Source organism: Caretta caretta, chromosome 3 (assembly GCF_965140235.1).
Source record: "Caretta caretta isolate rCarCar2 chromosome 3, rCarCar1.hap1, whole genome shotgun sequence".
NCBI lineage: Eukaryota > Metazoa > Chordata > Testudines > Cheloniidae > Caretta > Caretta caretta.
In genome coordinates, this window is record NC_134208.1 from 37425143 (window position 1) to 37444693 (window position 19551).

The 19551-nt window shown below is 38.4% G+C and overlaps 1 protein-coding gene across 21 annotated transcripts in view; it reads left to right on the forward strand.

Annotated features, from left to right (window-relative positions):
* The window catches only part of MYT1L (myelin transcription factor 1 like), a 384710-nt gene that overhangs the window by 247878 nt on the left and 117281 nt on the right, over window positions 1-19551 (forward strand). For 14 of the 21 annotated variants that reach the window (XM_048845402.2, XM_048845392.2, XM_048845389.2 and 11 more), the window contains 2 exons: window positions 4874-5244; window positions 8661-8756. In XM_048845402.2, coding sequence (XP_048701359.1) covers window positions 4874-5244; window positions 8661-8756 — 467 coding nt within the window. The remainder of the gene's footprint in view (window positions 1-4873; window positions 5245-8660; window positions 8757-19551) is intronic. The other 7 variants (XM_048845400.2, XM_048845403.2, XM_048845405.2 and 4 more) reach the window with 3 other exon arrangements.

The window sequence follows — 19551 nt, forward strand, 5'->3', positions numbered from 1 at the left end:
ATTTTTATATTGTACCATGACGTACACTGATGTTTGCTGAGTGACCATATAATCTTATTGTCACCCCTGTTCATTCTCCCATTTTCCCAACTGTTTTGTTATCCCTGGCCCCCTTTTGTTACATCCTATTTTAAATGACACCCCAATCCTGCAAACACTTATGTCCTTATATATATGCCTAGACACCTTGGAGTTGGTAGTAGTAGAGTAGTAGTAGTCTCCCGTTGCTGACGACGACGATGATCTTGTTGCAGTTCTCATATATATATCCTTGGGACTACTCATATACATAAAGGTTCTAAATGGAAAAGTATAGAATTGAGGCATAGTTAGTATGCAAGCTGTTTGAGGCAGGTATCTCATCTTACAACATGTACTATGAGGCAGCTAACACACATTTGGCAGTGTGACTTTTATTATTATTACTCCATAATGAATGGTACTAAACTCCCATGGAAGACATTTAGACGCTAGGGAGTTCAGCAAGGTCATTTATATTTGTGAAGCTGGTATCTTTTTAGCAAATTAACTGTTTTCATCAAATTGAAATAGTAATGTACGTATATGTTATTTGAGAAAGTCAGCAGCTCTCTACTTAATACTTTATTTTCAACAGAAAGAAAGCAAAATGAAGTAAAGATGACATTATTTGATAATATGCACTTGAACTGTGCTTCCTGTTTAAAAGAATTTGATTCATTGCACCAGAAAAATAGATTGTAAGGAATTGTGAAATACATGGGTTGCAGCCAGAGCTGTAGAGATTAATAATTTGATGGATGAGTTTACTATATTTTGGTATTCAAGTACTGAAGTTGACATAGTTGAGAAAGTGGTGACTTTAGGTCACATACCTAAAAATGTAGATGGGTACCTAGTAGGATTTTCAAAAGCAAGTTAGATGCATAATTCCCATTGCAATGATAGGAGTTAGGTACCTAACCTGCTAAGGTGCCTAAATATCCACCAAAGACTATACTTTAACTGAAATTAAAATGTCATGTGAAAAGAGGAGGGCAGTGTTGTTGGGGATAATTTTTAAGTTTGTTAAACTCAGATCCAATATTTTTAAAGTGCTAATACAAAGAAGAAAAAGCAATGTAGAATATTATTCAACTACAGAGCCTGAAACTGCATCTTGACTTCTTTCTTCTGAAGTCAATGAGTTCTTTGCTTGAGTTAGAACTGCAGCATGGAGCGCATAAAATAGGACACTCTATACTAAAGAAAGAATCTATTCAGATAGCATGCTGGTGGACATGTGATATATGATGCAACAAGTTGGGGCATAGGGAACATCAATCAGTAATATCTTTAATGACACATAAGGCATGGTTGAAAAGGTAAAAGTAGTGGGATGACTTAGAAATAAGATGTGAATTTGGGGATCAAAATGCATATTCCACAATGACAAGTCCTATAGCATTTAAAAGAGAACAATAATACTGTATGGTTTTGAACCATCAGGTAGTTACATAAGATTGTTCAAAAACCATAGAAAAGCTACCATCCTCTATTAAATATAGATTTTTTACATACTTTCCTTTGAACCCTAATACATTTTTCTATATCCCTACTGGTTTCATCCCGAGTAAGTTCTACAGGACTTTTCCATAGGGGTTGTTACTAAAAGAGTCTGAGAAAGTAAAATGAGTGGGAGGGACTCAAAAAGGAAATGGGGAGTATTCAGAGGGAAACTGCAGGAAGCCCAACATGTAGGTATACTATTGAAAACAAATACAGCTGAAGTGTGCATGTGTGGGGTGTGAGGTGGGGTGGTGGGGGTAGGTGGGTGGTTGGGGAGAAACAAATACAGATGACATGGGGAATACAGGGAGCAATAAAATAGAAAAGCAAACAAGACATAAATCAATAGGATCATGGCTATGAGAGGGTATACACAAGTCTAAAAAATAAGCAGCTAAGACAATGATCACAGAAGCCAAAATTGAAAATGGAACGATCATTGCAGAAGGTATGGGGACAAAAAATAACAGGTGTTACAGATATATCAGGAACAGGAGGTGAATGAAAGAGACTGAAGTCTCTTTGTCCGACTGTGAGAGGAACTTAGTGACATATGAGGCAGAGATTGCTGGGAAGCAAAATGCTTTCTTTTCCTCAGTGTATTTACCAGAGGTAATGAGGGGAAAATGCCAGAAAGAGATAGGAATGTCTTGGAGGCAGAATATGAACAACTAATGAAACTAAGTGTAATACAAGAATAGATAAAACAAAGAAAGAGAAGAAATTAGGGCAGCTAAATAGAAAGAACGTTCCAGGTCTGATGGCCTGTCTCCCAAGATTCTGAAAGAGAGATATTATTTTTTTTAAATTCCCACTGAACTTAAGATATACTTGAAAACTATAGAGGAGTCAATGAAAGACCATATTTTTAAAGGGTTCATAAGAAGAATCAAGGCAATTTCAGACTTTTAGAGCTTAATATCCAAACAAAGCCAAGAACAGATTCTAGATGTTGATCAAGGACCAAATAGTTTGGATTGATGTAAACTGGTTGAAGTTGACCAAAAGGTGGTCATGGTTAACATACATGGTTAATTTTCTTGGGAGACTGACTGTATTGTAAATCCTACATGGTACTGGGTACTCTGGTCCCAATCCATCAAAGTACTTAATACACACTTAACTTGAATCCTGTGAGAAGTTCCATTAAATTCAATTAATTGCTTATGAGCTCGCCTGGATTGGAGCTAGAGGAGCCAGTACCTTTCAGGGTCGAGCATACTGAGCACAGAGAGAGAGAGAAAAGACATGCAGCTAGATTTACAAAGCAATGTACATGTCTAAACATGCAGATAGGAACCTAGTGGTATTTACAAAAAGCACCTAATTAAGTAAGGCATCTAGCTCCCACTGATTTCAATTGCAGGTTAGTGGGACTGGGCCTAGAAGAAATGTCATGGGTTCTTAGGTGCCTTATGAAATATAGTGTAGAAAAATATAGACAAAGTTGAAATTGGTAAATAGGATTATGATTGGCAATTAGGTTGCCCTACCTTTACCCGTAATTGATTTCTAATGTGTCAATCACAATGGCCTTTAGTTGCCAAATCCAAAAATTAAAAGGAACATTGGTATAGTCTGACTAGGACCATATTCTCTGCTCCTTCCCAGAGTGACTTCTAGGAGAACTAGGTTTGGGTGAGATGGCTTTGCAAGTATTTAGCAGCCTTTTTTATTGTGTACAGTGTGGAAAAAAGAGGTAATTTCTGCATTGCATTCTAAATGTGACAAAACTCAAGCTCACTTTATCTCCAGTGATTTTCACAAATGAGGAGCTGCTTCAGCCCTTCACCCCTGAGTGTTTTACCTGAGATCTGCCTGTTGATTAGAATATTCTAAGAGGGTTATGAAAAGAGCGAGAGAGAGAGACTCAGTCCTGGAGCTAGTCAGGGTGTAGCCCACTGACAGCTTTAAAAATAAGAATCAGAATCTTGAAGAATATGGTATTAATGGAACTCGCACTGAAGAAAGATAGTACTAACAGTATGAATGATATGGAGGATGAGTATGGACAGAAACTTAAAATCATCAGGGAAGCAAATGACAAACTGTGATAACGGAATATAGTTCAAATCAGAGGTGACCATTATGGCACCATCCAGACGACACCTGGAGTATTGAGCACCAGGAGGGGCCCCATGTTTTAAAAGGTTTTCTATTGATAGAACTCCAAAAGGTGTCAGGTGGCTACGAAAATGGTAGAGTGTCTCAGTGGTTTGTAACTGTGCGGAAAGGTAGGAAAATTGATTGTGAAAGAGGAAATTAAAGGTCTATAGAGAAGAGTTTGAATGTCACAAAACTATAGAGAAGAGTTTGAATGTCACAAAACTATTAATGACAGGAAACAGGCTCAAAAACCATGTGGCTTGAGCTGCAGTTAAGTTCAGACAATAAGGAAGTTCAAGTGAAACTTCTTTACGCAGAGGGTAATTCAATGTGTGCAACAGAGCTCTCTCAAAGGAGATCATATTAGACCAGAAATTATGGGGAAAACATTAAGTCGGACAGATAGGTGGACAACCCAACAGAAAAGTAGCATGATCCTCTTCTGTCCTATAATGTTGTTATGCCTGTAGCTAAGGTGATCAGAGAACAAATGATACCCAATTTCAGATAAGTCTGACTTTCAGCACTGATGTTTTCAGAAAATATCATAGGATTTGTATGGATACATTTTAACTTGAATGTTTGAGACCTTCTAAAAGTAGTTCTGCCAATTTTTATGTTTGTTTTGGTTTTTATGCGCCTTCATGGCACATAATGGAGAGGTAAAGTGAATAATTGAAGACCAATTTATTGTTATTATTGTTATCTATATGTAAGGGTCCAGTCCTACTCTTAGCTTAAATGTTTCAGGAGCAGATCCCAATGATCAAAATCTCATTGAATAGTTTAAAGATATGAAGGACTGCTTTCCCACTCCTTACAGTACTGATCAATAATTGCTAGGAAAAAATTATTTGCTATAAATTAAAAAAAAATGCATCTACCATGGAACAAAGTTCAACATGAAGCAGAGATAACACAGTGCAGGGGGAGCGAGGAGGGGAGCGGGAAAAAAATTCTTATTAGCTTTATAATTGCAGTGATGACCCCTGGGTATAGCATTTCCAGACAGTTAATGACTGACTAGACGCCGTGAGGGTTTGGAAGGGCCTTCCCCTTTGGTCATTATTGCCTAAGCAAAGTGTATTTTTTTTTCAAAAATGTACATTTTAAGGAAAGCAATTAATGTAGTAAATAATTATAAAACCTGATTAAATGACATAATGCTTTGCACAATCTGACCTGCAGAGGAGAACTGCCAGACAGTGTAATAACATAAGTCTTTTATTTTTCCGAATAGTGTTTATGGCTGTCCTTTGGCAAAAAAAAGAAAAACACAAGATAAGCAACCCCAAGAACCTGCTCCCAAAAGAAAACCCTTTGTGGTTAAAACAGACAACTCTTCAGTAGATGAGTGTTATGAAACTGATGGAACAGAGGAGATGGATGAAAAGGAGGAGGAGGAAGAGGAAGAGGAAGAGGAGGAGGAGTATTCTGATGACAATGAAGAGCAAGGTGATGAGGAGGAGGAGGAGGATGAAGAAATAGATCGAGAAGAGGAAGAGGAGATTGAAGAGGAAGAAGAGGAGGATGAAGAGGAAGCAGAAGATGTGGAGGAAGAGGAGGAGGAAGAAGAAGAGGAGGAAGAGGAGGAGGAGGAGGAAGAACGTGGTAATAATAAGAGTATTAGTAAAAAATAAACATTGTGTGTATTATGTGTTAATCTTTCAGTGTGGTGTCCAGGTATTTAGCTGTGCAGCTCTCATTAAAGCTAATGGAAGTCATGCAGCTAAATCTCCCTGTGCCTTGCTGAAAATGTACCCCACAGTGTTCTTTTAACATCTATTTTAATGACTGTCTTCCAAATAATTTTGATGCCACTAGATGTCAAATTTTCAAATACAGAAGTGTGTGTGCCAAAAAATGCCTGCAGAAATGTGTAACTGGATTAATGCATGCAATTGCCAGGTATGCATGCAAAAACTGGGTAAAGGTACAAGCAAATGGTTAACTGCAAGTTCCTGTTCTCATCATTTGCATGTACATTTACTGAATCTGCCTACCTAATAGCGGTGATCGCTCAGATAAGCGGTCATGTGTTTGCAGGTGGTTTTTTGGTGAGCACAAGTGGATCTCTTCCCTTTGAAAATTTGGCCCTGAACTTTCTTTCAGACAAACAATATCAGAATGAAATGTTATCAGATACTTTGGTTCTTTGAGACTTGGATGTTGTGTACTTTAGTTGATTTTATTAAAACTATGGAGAGTGACAGGTTTACACAAAGAAAGTCCTTCTAAAATTATATTTTCTGAATACAGTACCGTACATTTGATGCCTTTTACCTATATAGATATTAATTAGTAGCCCAGCTAATTTAGTAGCACTGTGATTAATCCATTGACTTTTCTTTTTACTGGGATTGTGGACTCTGTGTAAGCATATTTTTCAAAATATATGATAAAACTCTCTGCTTACCTCAGAATCCCTCCATTAATTACATTATAATGTACTGGGATGAAAATGAAGAATCGTGCAAAGATTAATGAGCTATCTATAAAGTATTTTGTTCCCATTTCCAGGGAACACGTTTTTGGTTGGGTAGATTCACCTTTCAAACCAATAAAAATATAAGAAAAACTTTCAGCGCTCCTCAGTTGGATTCCTCTTAGGAGCCAGATATGAAAGTTGTCTGACTTTTGTTTCAGCATTCTGTTAGATCAGGTTTAGAAAAAAGATTTAGCAAGTACTCTTTTCATTCAGACAACTGTGTGGCTTACAGATGGCTATAAGCATTTTTTTTGCAGATGCCTCAACCCACAGCATTTCCTCATTCACTTTTAATTTGCGTACCAAAACTATTAAAAACAAGGTAGCCAAGCTTGAAAGTTCCGAAGGAGTTTGATGCCAGGGGAGACTGGTTCCTTATGCAAAGGACTCTGTTGTTTCAGAACCTGTAAGGGTAGTCTATCTGAGCTAAGGCAGGTGTGTGACTGCAATTGATATCCTGTTGGATTGCATAGGAACTCTAGCAGTTCTTTCTTAAGAGGTAATGGCAACTGAACATCTTGGCAACTGGATCATAGTGGAGCTGTTGCAATGGTTTTGGGCCCAGGTGGAAAATAATGAATCTACACTATCAAAAATGATTTAAGGGGGAAAAAAGACTCAGGAGCTAAAGAAACTTCCTTTTGCCAAGCTTCGTATTAGGTTTACTGGTACAGATATTATGGAACATGGTGCTTTACTTATGTCCAGCACTGCTGCACGTACAGTTAGTGATCCTAATCAACAACTTTAGTGGCTGCTATTGTTTCTTAGCTGTTTTCTTTCTGTGAGTAGGCTCGAATTAAGAACTGCAAGTTAGGAATTTTGCAGTAGTACCTTTATTAGCTAAACATCATATTAGAGGAGATGAAAAGTCAAACAGGTCAGCTACCCAAGGGATCTCGTGTTACTTTAGGGGTAATATGTAGTTTCCTAGATAAAAGAAAAAGTATTTCTCTGTAAAATACTGGGAATGCAGAAAAGAAAGTCTAATAAAATAGGGGGCTTGATAGTGGAATTATTCAGGGCAAATTAATTCAGGACAAATTAATTTTATGACCTTCTTGAAATCAGCATATCATTATAGAGGTGATGCTAGTTACAGCACAGTTGAGTGATGAGATAGAGTTACTAGCCTAATGATGAAGATAATAAGAAGTTCTTTTTCTCCAAGTCAAGAGTAGGCAGACCTAGATTTGAGATGATAGCCATAGTTTGTTGTTTTGAGAGGTCCAGAAGATATTTAATTAAACAGATTTTTGGGGATAATTTATTTTATATAGTTTTTGACCAAGAACCTAAAATGTCTTCTCCTTCCATTGCTCATAATACAGGAATCTTTCATCATTTACTGGAATTCCTTGCTTATATTTTAGAACTCCCTTAAAGTGAATCATTAGGAGCCTGTTCTGGGAAAATCACAGTATGTGCACAGCCAGCATAATTACAATTAGAAACTAAGAGTAGAACTTCTAATGGAGATAAAGGTATCTCTGCAGTTCTCATAAAAGTTTTTGTCAGTGGTGCTGTAGTTTTACGATATTATAGAAATTTTGCAAAGTTTCATAACCAAACCTAATCTTAATGGACAGAACAATTAAAATCTCAGACAGTTTTGCTAGGAAAATTCTATCAGATGGGAATATGATCTCTGAGTCAACAACTATGAGAAACATAAAGCAATGTATTATATAATTTCCTACGTCCAAATTAAGTTTCCTGTTATATGGGGTTAAATCCAGAGACACCCCAAAGAACTAATTGTAATAACTCTGGAGTTACCCCCATGTAATAGGAAACTGAATTTAGGTTGAAATTTTCAAAGGGGCCTAAGTGATTTAGGAACATAATTCTTACTGATTGACGAATGACGCTCATGCTTGGGCTCTGAAATCACTTAAGCCCTTTAGAAAATCCCATCCTTAGGCCCAAACCTTTGATATAATAAAGGACTTGGAAGACACAGAAGCATCCTAAAGCAACACTCTTACAAATCTCAAAATACCAATTTAAGAGAACCAAAGACTTTTTGGCGTTAGATCCCAAATCCTTTGCTCATATCTCAGTATATAATCACTTGTACTAATATTAATGCTTAAAATGCCCTTTCAATGGCCACAACATTCATTTTAACCTTACGTTAAATGTAATGAATCTCTTTGAAGGACAGGGATATATCCAATCAAAGAGTAGCACAGGCCTGAAAAGCCCTTATGTACAGTACTACCACTATGAAAGGAAAGATAAAAATTTCCAATTTCTTTCACATTTCCAAAAGACAAAGCAGACAGGTGACCCTTGTTAAGATAACCTAACCTGTAAATTCCAATTCACATGGGAAGGCTGTCAGTAAGATAGTAAGATAAAGCCCACTTTTAGGGAGTGCTCCTTCACTTTGGTGGTTATTGCTGAAAATCTCTGGAGTCAAATACTTAGGGCATATTTGCTTTGCAAGGCAAACTAAGGTATTTCTCCTTCTGAGAAGAGATCACTTCAGATAGCTGGTTCCCAAAGACTGTTTCACAAAGCTTTTCTATTATAGAAAGAAATCTCCGTTGGAGGAGCTCCAGGAACGGATGTTCCAAGGCACCATTTAGCCTATATCACATGAAGACATTCAAGATGGCTTGTACTCCAGGTATTTCATAATCCCTCAGGGTCAGGAGGAGTCAGGCTAATTCTAGATCTAAGTAAATTTAATACATCGATCAAGTCTAATCCATTTCACATGATCATGCTACAAAAGATTTATTGCAGTTTAGTAAAAGGTAAATGGTCAGGATGTATAGATTTGATAAATACTCCCTTTTATATCACATTAATTCCTTCAAATTCACAGTAGCATATACAGTATACCGGTACAAGGTACCACATAATGTTTGCATAACTGCAAGGCACAGTTGCAGCATATTCAAGGAAACTGAATATAGAGCTTTGCATTACAGACTATTACTTGGAAATACAGAGAGAAAATGCTTCACCTTTTTCTCACTTCTATGAATTGGACTACTGTTTTTTAATACTCTGGTGAAATTTGGCCCTTTCCCCACTAGCACACACTAGGCTATTGGTACATAGATACCTGTTGTCTTGAAATCCACCTATTAGTTTATAGTTTAACTTTGATAGTGCCCTCCTTTATCTTCCTGATCCCTTCATCAGCTTGCTTCTGTGACTGATTATGCATGTCCCTCTAAGCAAAAGGAGACACAAACACCAATCTAAAGATGAAAGGATCGGTACTGAGGAAATTGTGGTAGAACACAGATCCCCACTGTCCTTGCAACTGAAGAATCTCAAAGTCTCTGAAACAATGAAATAAACTGGTCTTTACCAGAGAGGTGGCCTGTCCAATCTGCCTAGCATCAATCACTTATTTAATCATTTATTCAAACTATTAGCAAAAAAGCAGTCACACATTTGGTGAACACAGTAAAGCATTCAATATTAATCGGAGCAAAAAAGCTAGGCACCTGTTGTGGTGTACCATATATGCAAAACATCTAACCAAAGAAATGACAGCCTTAAATGAAGAGGCCAGGAAACAGCTGTTCACTGCTTAGAACAATAAATGGAAAGGAGTACATTTTCCAGGATCAGAGAGGATTTAATACACAGAAGGGGAAGCAATCCTTCAGAATATGCTGGTGTACTCTTCTATTCATGTGTATTGCACTATATTTTCACCTCCTTTATAAAAGAAGGTGGAGAATACTGTGATGGGGGTATGTTGCCACCAACAGTATGGGGGGGGGGAACCTAACAGCAATGACCAGAAGACCTTACTTCAGTCCCTTGATGGATGGTTGTTGATACAAAATGTTAATATTGCCTTTCATCTCTAGTTTTCAGAGATGCAAAGGTATGCAAGTGATCAGGTCACGCTACTGTATGCTACTGATGTCTTTCTTTTTGTACCAGATGTACCATTCCTACCAAACTAGGCCTGTGTAAATGTAGAGATTGCTCAATGTTTTCATTTTTAGTAGTTTGTGCCATTTGAGTTAGTATTACTCTAGTCAGAATTACTCTTTCCCCAGCCAAATTCAACTGGAAATAATGTGATTTTTAAAAAAAAAGTAGCTCAGAGCAGAATGCACAAGCCTTAAAAATAGGGTTTAGAGAAAAAAAATAGGGTTTAGTAGATTCCCTCAGGATACCTCTAGTTCTTGTGGAATTGGGCCAGATATATTTATCATGCTTACTCTGCTTACTTTTGTTTAAAAACAAATTTGCTGCTAGATAGGCTTTCACTTGCTCCAATACTATATGGTTAAGGTGGTTACCATTTGGTACTCTTAGACAGTATCATTTGTTAACTGTATTCTTCAAATGTTGTACTTTTTCTTCCGGTGCTCCTGTGAGACTGGACCTGATTCTGAGCTCACTTACATCAGTATAAATTAGGAATAACTCCACTTAAATCAGTGGAATTACATTTATGTAAAGTGATTTTGTGTCTGTCACATCCTCCTTCACCTCCTCCTCTTTAAAAAATGTTAAATAGAGACTGTTCTGTCTGTAAATTCATAACACAGTTCGGTAGCAATTCTTTCAGACCCTGATTTAGCAAGGTGCTTAAACATATGCCCAACTTTAAGCATGTGATCAGGTCTATTGGCTTTAACTCACTTGCTTAAAATTGGGAATGTGGCTAAGTATCTTGCTGAGTTCAGACATTACATACTTAGTGTCTCAAAAAAACAGATGCAGGCACAAGATCTTCTGGTCCTTCAAAACTAAACAGTCTAGTTACAGCTTTGTACAATATAAGGGAAGCATTCACCTTTGATAATGCAAATACTGGATCCCTGCTGTAAATATATACACAGAGAACTTCCATTGACATCAGCTGTAGTTCTGCAAATGGAGTTAGGACAGACTATGCAATATTAATAATTAAATTTGAAGTCTGGATAAGAGACCTGAGAGGAGAGTATTACTGTAAGTGTTCACACCAGAACTACTTGACAGTTGATTTAATTTTGTTTTGTTTTGAATCTGTTTTATCAGTGAATATAGTTGTTTTGGTTGTATTAGCATTTGTTTTGTAACTTGCTGACTGTTGCCCAGAATCTTAATTGAAAACAAGGCATTGGCCTCACTGAGTAATGACGAATTACCTTTGGGCTTCACTGCAATCTGTTTCTTTGCAGCTGTGCCAGGGGAGCTGGGACACAGTCATATAGGACACACATAGATTGTGGTTCCAGAAGCAGGAGCAATCCGAGGGGTTGTGCATCTAATATTTCTCTCACTTTCCTTTACCTGTGAACAAATGCAGAGTGTATCCTTGACTCCACCTCCTCCCCATGGTGGGTGGCAGAGCAATGTATTAAATTACTCCCTCCTGGAGCAAAGTAGGATTTGGGGAGGAATTCAAAGGGAAAATATTGTAGTATTAGGAATGTACTCTGATATCTATTGTGACTCTTTGAAACACAGTTCCTTAGCAGTGATCCCCACTTTGTCACACAGCTGCTTATACAGGGATGTGCCTAAAAGCTCAGTCTAGAACTTAGTGAATAAAATGAAATACCTGTCCTCTGCATGGGTACCCCAAACAAATATGACCTGATGTTGTCCTTGAAAGTCTCACATCTGAAAGATAGCACACAAGGGAAGGTTTTCACATGGTATATAAGAATGAACTTTTAATATCCATTATCCCTGTGAATTCCATTGTTTTCTAGAGCCAGAAGTTCCAAGACGGAGAAAACAAAATTAAGCTGTCAAGGATTTGTAGTAGTATAGGTAGAGAGTATATAGCCTACATGAGTGTCTCTTGACTTTTGCATTTGGTGGTTCCAAAAGCATGCATGGAAATTCTGCTCACCAGCAAGTCAATATTAAAGATTCTAATTTGATCTCTTTTGCTAAGACTCTTGGTTCGTGCAGCTCTAAGAGGGCCAAATGGTGCTCATTTTACTCAGGAAATGCTCCCTTTGGAGTTACAGCATGTATCCTACTGGAATTTTGAATGAACAAGTCCAGAAGGATTTCATCCAGAAAAGTGAAAGTTTCTGTTTGGCCAGTAAGGATCTTATGTTTCTTCCTGAAATTTTCCACTATAACAGTTCCACCAGGGGTGAATACTAAACGGAAAAAAAACCTGAGAAAATTATCCTGTGACACAAAAGCAACAATCTATAATAAATATATTTATATAATCGTGAGTAACTGTTATTATAGGAGCATTGTCTTCTTTGCGTAATGGGTTCCAGAACAATTAAGTTGCGTTCTTCTGTTACCTGTACTGCACATGAGACAATACTTTTATACCTTAAGAGGTACATTCACTTGAATTAATTAATTTAGGTTACAGACAGTCTTTGAATCTGCAGGAGCTAGAATTAGCCAGTCAGCCAGCTTGCCAGTGCAGTCAGCAGAAGACAGAGAACTCTAATGTTAGCAAAGAAACAAGAAGTCGGGTTAAGAATATAAAAGTGGTAATTAGAGAGGACTATTCAAAGGATCGGGGAAATCAAGCTGGTTTTGGTAACTTTGGTTATTAAAATTCCCTGAATCAATGGGTATATCTAGGCTGCTACAGAAAATATGGATATTAATTTTTGTTATTTTTTTATCCTCTCCCCATATTACATATATAAATAATACCTGGTGCCAAAAGTGGTTAATATTTGTTTGTTTGTTTGTTTGATGAATTTTTTAAAGAATCTGTTCTAGAGATTATATATTGGTAGTGTTTTGAAACATTTATGTGTGAGAAACCTCATGCTAGCTAATTTATGACAGCATTAAGCCTTATTTGACATGAACTGATCATGTGAGCTGATCAAATTAAACTAGAATCCATAGGTTTGACAATCCTAATCTCAAAAACTGTGCTGGAAAATGGCTAGGTAAACACTGAAGCATGGGACATCATGTCTGTTTTCAGTTTTGCTGTTGTAAAGCTGAAGTAACTCCACTGATGTCAGCGACTTCAAAGAGCTGTATTTGGCCTGGCCTGCCCCATATACAAAAAAGCACTGATTGTGAAATCAAGATTTTCATTATTTTTCCATATAGTGGATGACATGGGAGCTCTTTGTTTATTGCATACACTTTTAAGCATTGTACACACTGCACTGATTATTCCTTCTGATTTATATCATGGTCTCATGTATCAAATTTGCAGTTCTACCATATCCCTAATGTTACAAAAAAGTGATGTGTCACTGAGAAACATTTCCTAAACAGCTTCTTGGACATTCAGCAAAGCACTGGACTAAAACCTTTATAGAGAAGCCCCCTACCTATCTTGGCATTGTCTGCAATAATTAAACCAGTCATTCAGTTTTAAAGTCAGGCTTCAGATTGAAAGTTGATTATCATTTCTCCTCCCACTACAGTATAATGAATAAAGCCCTACCCTCAGATAATTAAGCACCAGAAGAATTTAACAAAGTAGCAAGTGGAATACAAAATGACCAATAATTATTACTAGAACATTCAGAAGAGAGGTGGAACCACAGGATTTAATAGATAAAGCAATCAATAGATTTAAAACATTATTGATTTTTAATATCTGATGAGTACAGTCCATTTGCATATCACTGTCCATGCCCCAAGGAACTTACAGATGTTACATTTCAAACACAAAATGCCAGATGAGATCCAATCTGGAAGTGACATAGTGTTGTTGCTAGTATTTTTAATAATCTGTTTTCTCTTTAGGGGACTATTGTTGAAAGTCTGCATGGAAGTGAATGTTTTAAGGGGGATTTATTTGAAGAAAAGGGAGGGAGAACTTCTGTTATACAAGGAGAGTGAGCAACTTCCAAGTGTAAAGGGAAAAATGGAAATGAGTATGAAGAAAAATACTTATACCAAAGGAATGATTAGGACGTCAGGCTGGGAGGATTGCAGACAGAGGGTAAGGGAATCAGGGTTCTGGGTCATTTGCCGGTTACAGCAGAGTATTAGGAAGATAAAAAAGCAGAGATGTAGACAGGAGTAGCATTATGCAGGGCCCTAAAAGTAATGATGAAAAGCTTGAACTTGGTGTGAAAGGCAACAGGAGGATAGCAAAGGAATAAGAGGAAAGTGACATGGTCAGAGTGGAAGGAAAGGAAGATGAGTTTAGTGGCAGGAGAAAGGTTGATCAGAAGCAGGGGTAGGTAACACGTCCATACCCACATGCATCTCTGTGGATATTCTATTCTATTCTATTCTATTCTATAGGTTTTTACATGACCCTCATCGTCGCAGTATGTGTGCGCCTTCAAGTAGTGCATTAAATGACTAACATCTGTTTATCATGTCACCACTCTTTTCCTGTGCTGGTGGCATTGTTTGATGTAGGTATTATTTGGGGGGATTAACGCATCCATGATTTAGTACAGTCAGACCTAAATTATTGGCACTCTAGTTAAGTCTACTATCAGTTTTCACCAGATAATGTCCCCCCAAGATTTGACTTCAGTGCCTAAACACCTGCTGAACTATTTATGTCTTTTTCTCCACTACTTTGCAGCACCATCTGATTTGGGAGCATTTCACACTCATTTTTCACCCGTGTACCTGACTACACAAAGTGTAGAGCAGTAGAGAATCAGGCCCAAAGAATTCAAACTATGGTCTGATGTATTAAAGTCTGACTTGTGCATAAAGGCTTTGTGCAAGCACTGGGCTATTGCTTCTGCCACCTCCTACTGCCCCGCCAGCTGGTCTTGAGTTAGCTGGCTAGTTGTCTATAACTAGGTAAGTTAGCCAGCAGGGTTTGAAGGCTGCACTCATGGTCCCTGTTTTTCTCAACCGTCTGTCTAAAGATTTCTTTTGTCTCTTGAGATCTCCAGATAATTTGGGTTCTATTTTATTGGTTTTCTTAATTTTGAGCTGAAATAATGACATCATATCAATTGAATGATCATACTTTTTCTTGAAATGTCTTGAAAATGTAGTTTGGGTGGATGGGTTTGGAAGCATGAAGGGTGCGATTTTCAAGACACTTAGTGTTGCTGTAATTCTGCTCTCATTGAAACTAAGGGAAGTTTTATCCCCAGTGACTCAACTGGAAGCAAAATTAGACTCACTGAGTACTTTTGAAAAACCCACGCAAGATTTCATGACCCTTTGTTAGGTTTATCTACCTCTGATCAGTACACCATGGACTCAGTAAACATGGCTTCATTTGTGGGAAAAATATTAAAAACAGTGGTGAGCCAAATTTACTTGTCATTTAGAGATACATAATTAGGAACGATCATCATGTATTTATAAAAAGATAACTGTCCTGGCAAATATGTGCCTTGCTTGAGGTCACTTGTTTGAAGTAATGTACATCAATGTAGAGATTGTGTTGAAACAATGTACCTGATTTATCTGAGTTTTAGGGAAGAATTTGATACTCTTCCACTTAATAAATTTATTTAGAAAGTCGTAAAGCATAGTACAGCGGCAAATACAAAGTGTTAGAGTAAACAAATTAATAATGGGTAGATTAGTTCTATTAGCTGATAAGTAGTCTAAGCACTTCAGTGTAGAGAAATTTAAAGTAATGAGACTAGAGCCCAAAAATGGACAAATAACTGAGAGTGAAAAAAATTGTAGAGTGATTTTAATGTGACTCATCTGCAGCATACTTGCAGGAAAAGAGCAAACATGATCTCAGGTGGATTTAGAACAAGCAGTTCTGATCTCATCACTAGTTTTATGTTGGTGTAACTCCTCTGAACTTCATTATAGCTACCCTGGTTTGCACCATTGTGAGAGTAGGAACAGACTCACAGAATAAATCAGAAAAATGTAATTTGCACATTATAAGCTAAGACTGCATATATATAATGGAAATTTAGCTATTGTACTTATTTAATTATTTATTTTACTTGATTTACTTGATTGATGATCTACTTTCTGATGTCTCAGGGCACATAATCAAAATTTAATAAATACCATTGCAATACCCTTTTCCAATGAGCAAAAAGAAAAGGAAATTACCTTAAAACAAACAAACCCTTCCACTATTCCATCATCCCCTCAAAGACATGCATCAGAAAAGAGAAGTGTTTGTACTGTACTCTAAAGTTCCATAGATTCTCGTTCAGTTGGATATCCTAGGAAAATGAGTTCCAGAAAGAAACGCCCTTGGTTGAGATTGTTCTGCTACTAGCAACCAGATTTAAATGTGGGGTCCATGAAATTAGCTGTGGTGCTTGACCTAAACCACTGCCACAGTTATTGCAGGACAGGCATGGTTTCAGGTAACTAAGCTTCAGCTTCAAGTTTTCAAGGGTATCCCAAGTAATGTAATGTAACAACCCCTAGAAGTCACAAAGACTCTATTGTCTTCCCCGTCTAGTAACTGCAGACAAAATAGCCAAACTTCACACTCAACAGTGTCAAATACTCTCGTATCTGAAAGGATCAGCATAGACTCCTGATTATTCCCCACTGACAGGAGGAAATCCTCAGCCAGTAAGACCAGCACAGCTTCCATGACATACTAAAACCAGACTAACAGGGATGAAGGAATCCATGTGACACCAAAATTGCCTTGCCACAACCTTCAGTATAATCTTCCCAGCGATGGCAGATTAGAGGCAGGTCAGTTGACAAGATTACAGCATGAAGAACCTGACCCAAATTTTCCCAGGGAAGTCATTGCAATTGTCCTCCCTAGACACAAATCCTTTCTGACCAAGACAGCCAGTCCAATGCAGAGCTGCACAGCAGGTGGGAAATTCCTCACAATATGAAAGATCTGTTAGTTTCCAAGCGGAGCCACAGAGGATATACCAGGATGTCAGCCACTTGGAACAATCCTGCTGGAAATAACTTTGTGTGTGTACAGTAGTAGAAAGAACAAAGTTTTCTTCACCACTACCAATACCATACCAGAAATGTTTATACATCCTGAGGCTGAACTGGTCTCTGGGCATGTCTGCCACTGCCCTATTCAGGGTGTGAAAGGTAATACTATACAACTGTGAGGATGGGAATTAGGCAGAGAATGCTTAGGGGCTTCTTTGTCGATGGCTGTAAACAGAAGAGGATCCAGTGTTCTATGGTAGCAGGCACATTGATAGAGTGAGTCACTGGCCATGGACTAAACGATATGAATTGAAGAGTAGGGTCTCTGCTAATTGGTGTCTACCCTTCCATGATGATGCCACAGATAACAATAATCTAACCACAGATCTCAATCTACAGAATCTCCTGCTTTGTTTCCCCATACCCTCTATCACAAGCACCAATGAACCCAATCACCCAGAGATGGTCCCTCCCTATCTTCAGCTCACAATAGCATTGCTCAGCCTTCACCACCACCAAACTGAGGGAATTAAAGGGGGTGTAGATGCTGAAGCCGGCTCCTGAAAAAATGATGTGGTGGGGGAAAGTGAAACAAGATCCATATCCTAAGAAAAAGCTTCTAAATTAGACAAAGTCTGTTACTCTTACACATAGAATATTTATCTTCCCAGTTCCCCAACCACTGAACTCAACGAGAGGATGGAAAAACCTAGCAAATCTCTCACCTCAGCCTGAGGGTTGATCAGACAGCAGTATTAAGAAAACACCCAGAAGATCCCTTCCCAAAATAAAATCTAACCTAACAAGAACATCCTCAAGCTCATAATGGAGAGCAGATTCATCTAACTGGATATAATCATTTCCACATCACCCAAACCAGCATAAACAAGTCATTCCACTTAACCATCATCAGTCTGTTCCCACGTAACTTTGTCCCTGTCCACAACCCAAAAATACCTTAAACTAGCTCCTCACCTCCCCCGGCAATTCCTTCTGTGTAACAGACTATTGCTGATCCTCAACAAGCTATGCAGCAAAGAGAAACACAATGCTTTGAGTAAAAGAATGTGAGTCAGGATTGCTCAGTGTGTTGTAGGTAAAAGGAGATTTCATGCCCCAGTAGCATCCAATCTATGGCCCTAGAAGACAACTGTGCTAAGAAGAAAATGTGCATGTTATTATGGATTGGAAACATGTTCCCTGAGCTGCTTTCTGTGATTTTTAAACTGGTGTTCAGATTGGGCCTGCTGCTGTAGGGAGAAGGTAGGGAGGTCTCTGATTCCTGAGTGGTCTACACCACAGCCCCAAGAGCAGCTCTGCTGTGAACTAGATCTGTGAGTAGCTGCTCTTCATTCTGTGCTGCAGCTCCCCTGCTGTACTGCAGGGCTTGGAGAGCAGATTTTGCTGCTTCATCACCAGCTTCCCTGGTGGACAATGGGAGCCTGAGTTAGAGCAGGAAACCAGTACACACTCAACTGGCTATGTCTGAGCCCAGGGGAATGCCTGACACAGAATGGCTCCCCTACTTTACCCAGCCCATTGCTCCCTCTAGGAAGCCTAGGAGAAGTGAAAGCAGTAGAAGATGAGAAGCAGCCTCAGTCACAGCTTCCTGATTATCTACCCATACCCCTGCACAGTCTCTGTGCAAAGGGAGTGGAGCAGGCCAGAGGGTCTGTCCCAAAGTATTGATTACGGCCTCTTAACCTTTTCTGCAATAATGTTTTGCCCTTTGACTGAAAGGTTGTATACCACTGCCATGGTGAGATATAATGCTTGTGAGACAAAAGTCCCAGCCCTGTGGAAATGCCATCTAGGTGCATAAGTTGATACTGAGTAGGACACTGTTATTAAAGAAAGGCAAGTGGAATGTATATATTTTTTTCATAAGAAGGAAATAGAAAGTAAGTACTTCCCCTCAGGTCAAGTCAGAGGTGAATGCAGTTTTGGAAAGAGAGGCCAGACCATGGGTGAGAATTGCAGCTTGTGTAGAAGAACCCACGCTTGCTTTCATCTAGCTAGCCTGCTTAACAATAGCAGTGAAGATGCCTCAAAGCAGGCTTCAGCATGAGTTATACAAACCTGCCTGAATCCCCTGGGTACACACTGAAATTTGTGTCCTGCACTGAAGCCTGCACCACCATATTCTCAGTGCTATTTATAGCCATCTAGCTAGATTAATGCTAAGGTGGGTACGTCTACATGAGCTGCAAATCACATTCCTGGTTGCAATGTAGACATAGCCTAAGAGTGAGGAAAAAACTGGCATACCCCTTGGAGAATGGTTGCTGTTAAAACTGCCCCTTCAGATATCCCTGTGCTCCCTGGAGATATTCAGAAGAATGTCACACAAAACAAAAACAACAACAACAAAGAGGGGGAATTAAATACTGTGGGCTAGATCTTGTCATTTTTATTCACACTGAATAGTTATCGTACTCTGCAAGGAGTTCCATTTCAATAAATGAAGTTACTTGTAGAGTAACATACTACTCACTGTTAGGGTTGCCAATTTTGGTTGGACGTATTCCTGGAGGTTTCATCGCATGACATACTTTTTAATTAAAGATTAATCTTTAATTCCTGGTGACTCCAGGGCAATCCCGGAGGGTTGGCAACCCTACATTGTGCATAAGAATGGCAAAAATTTTAACTGTTGAACAAATGCATGGCCTTATTTT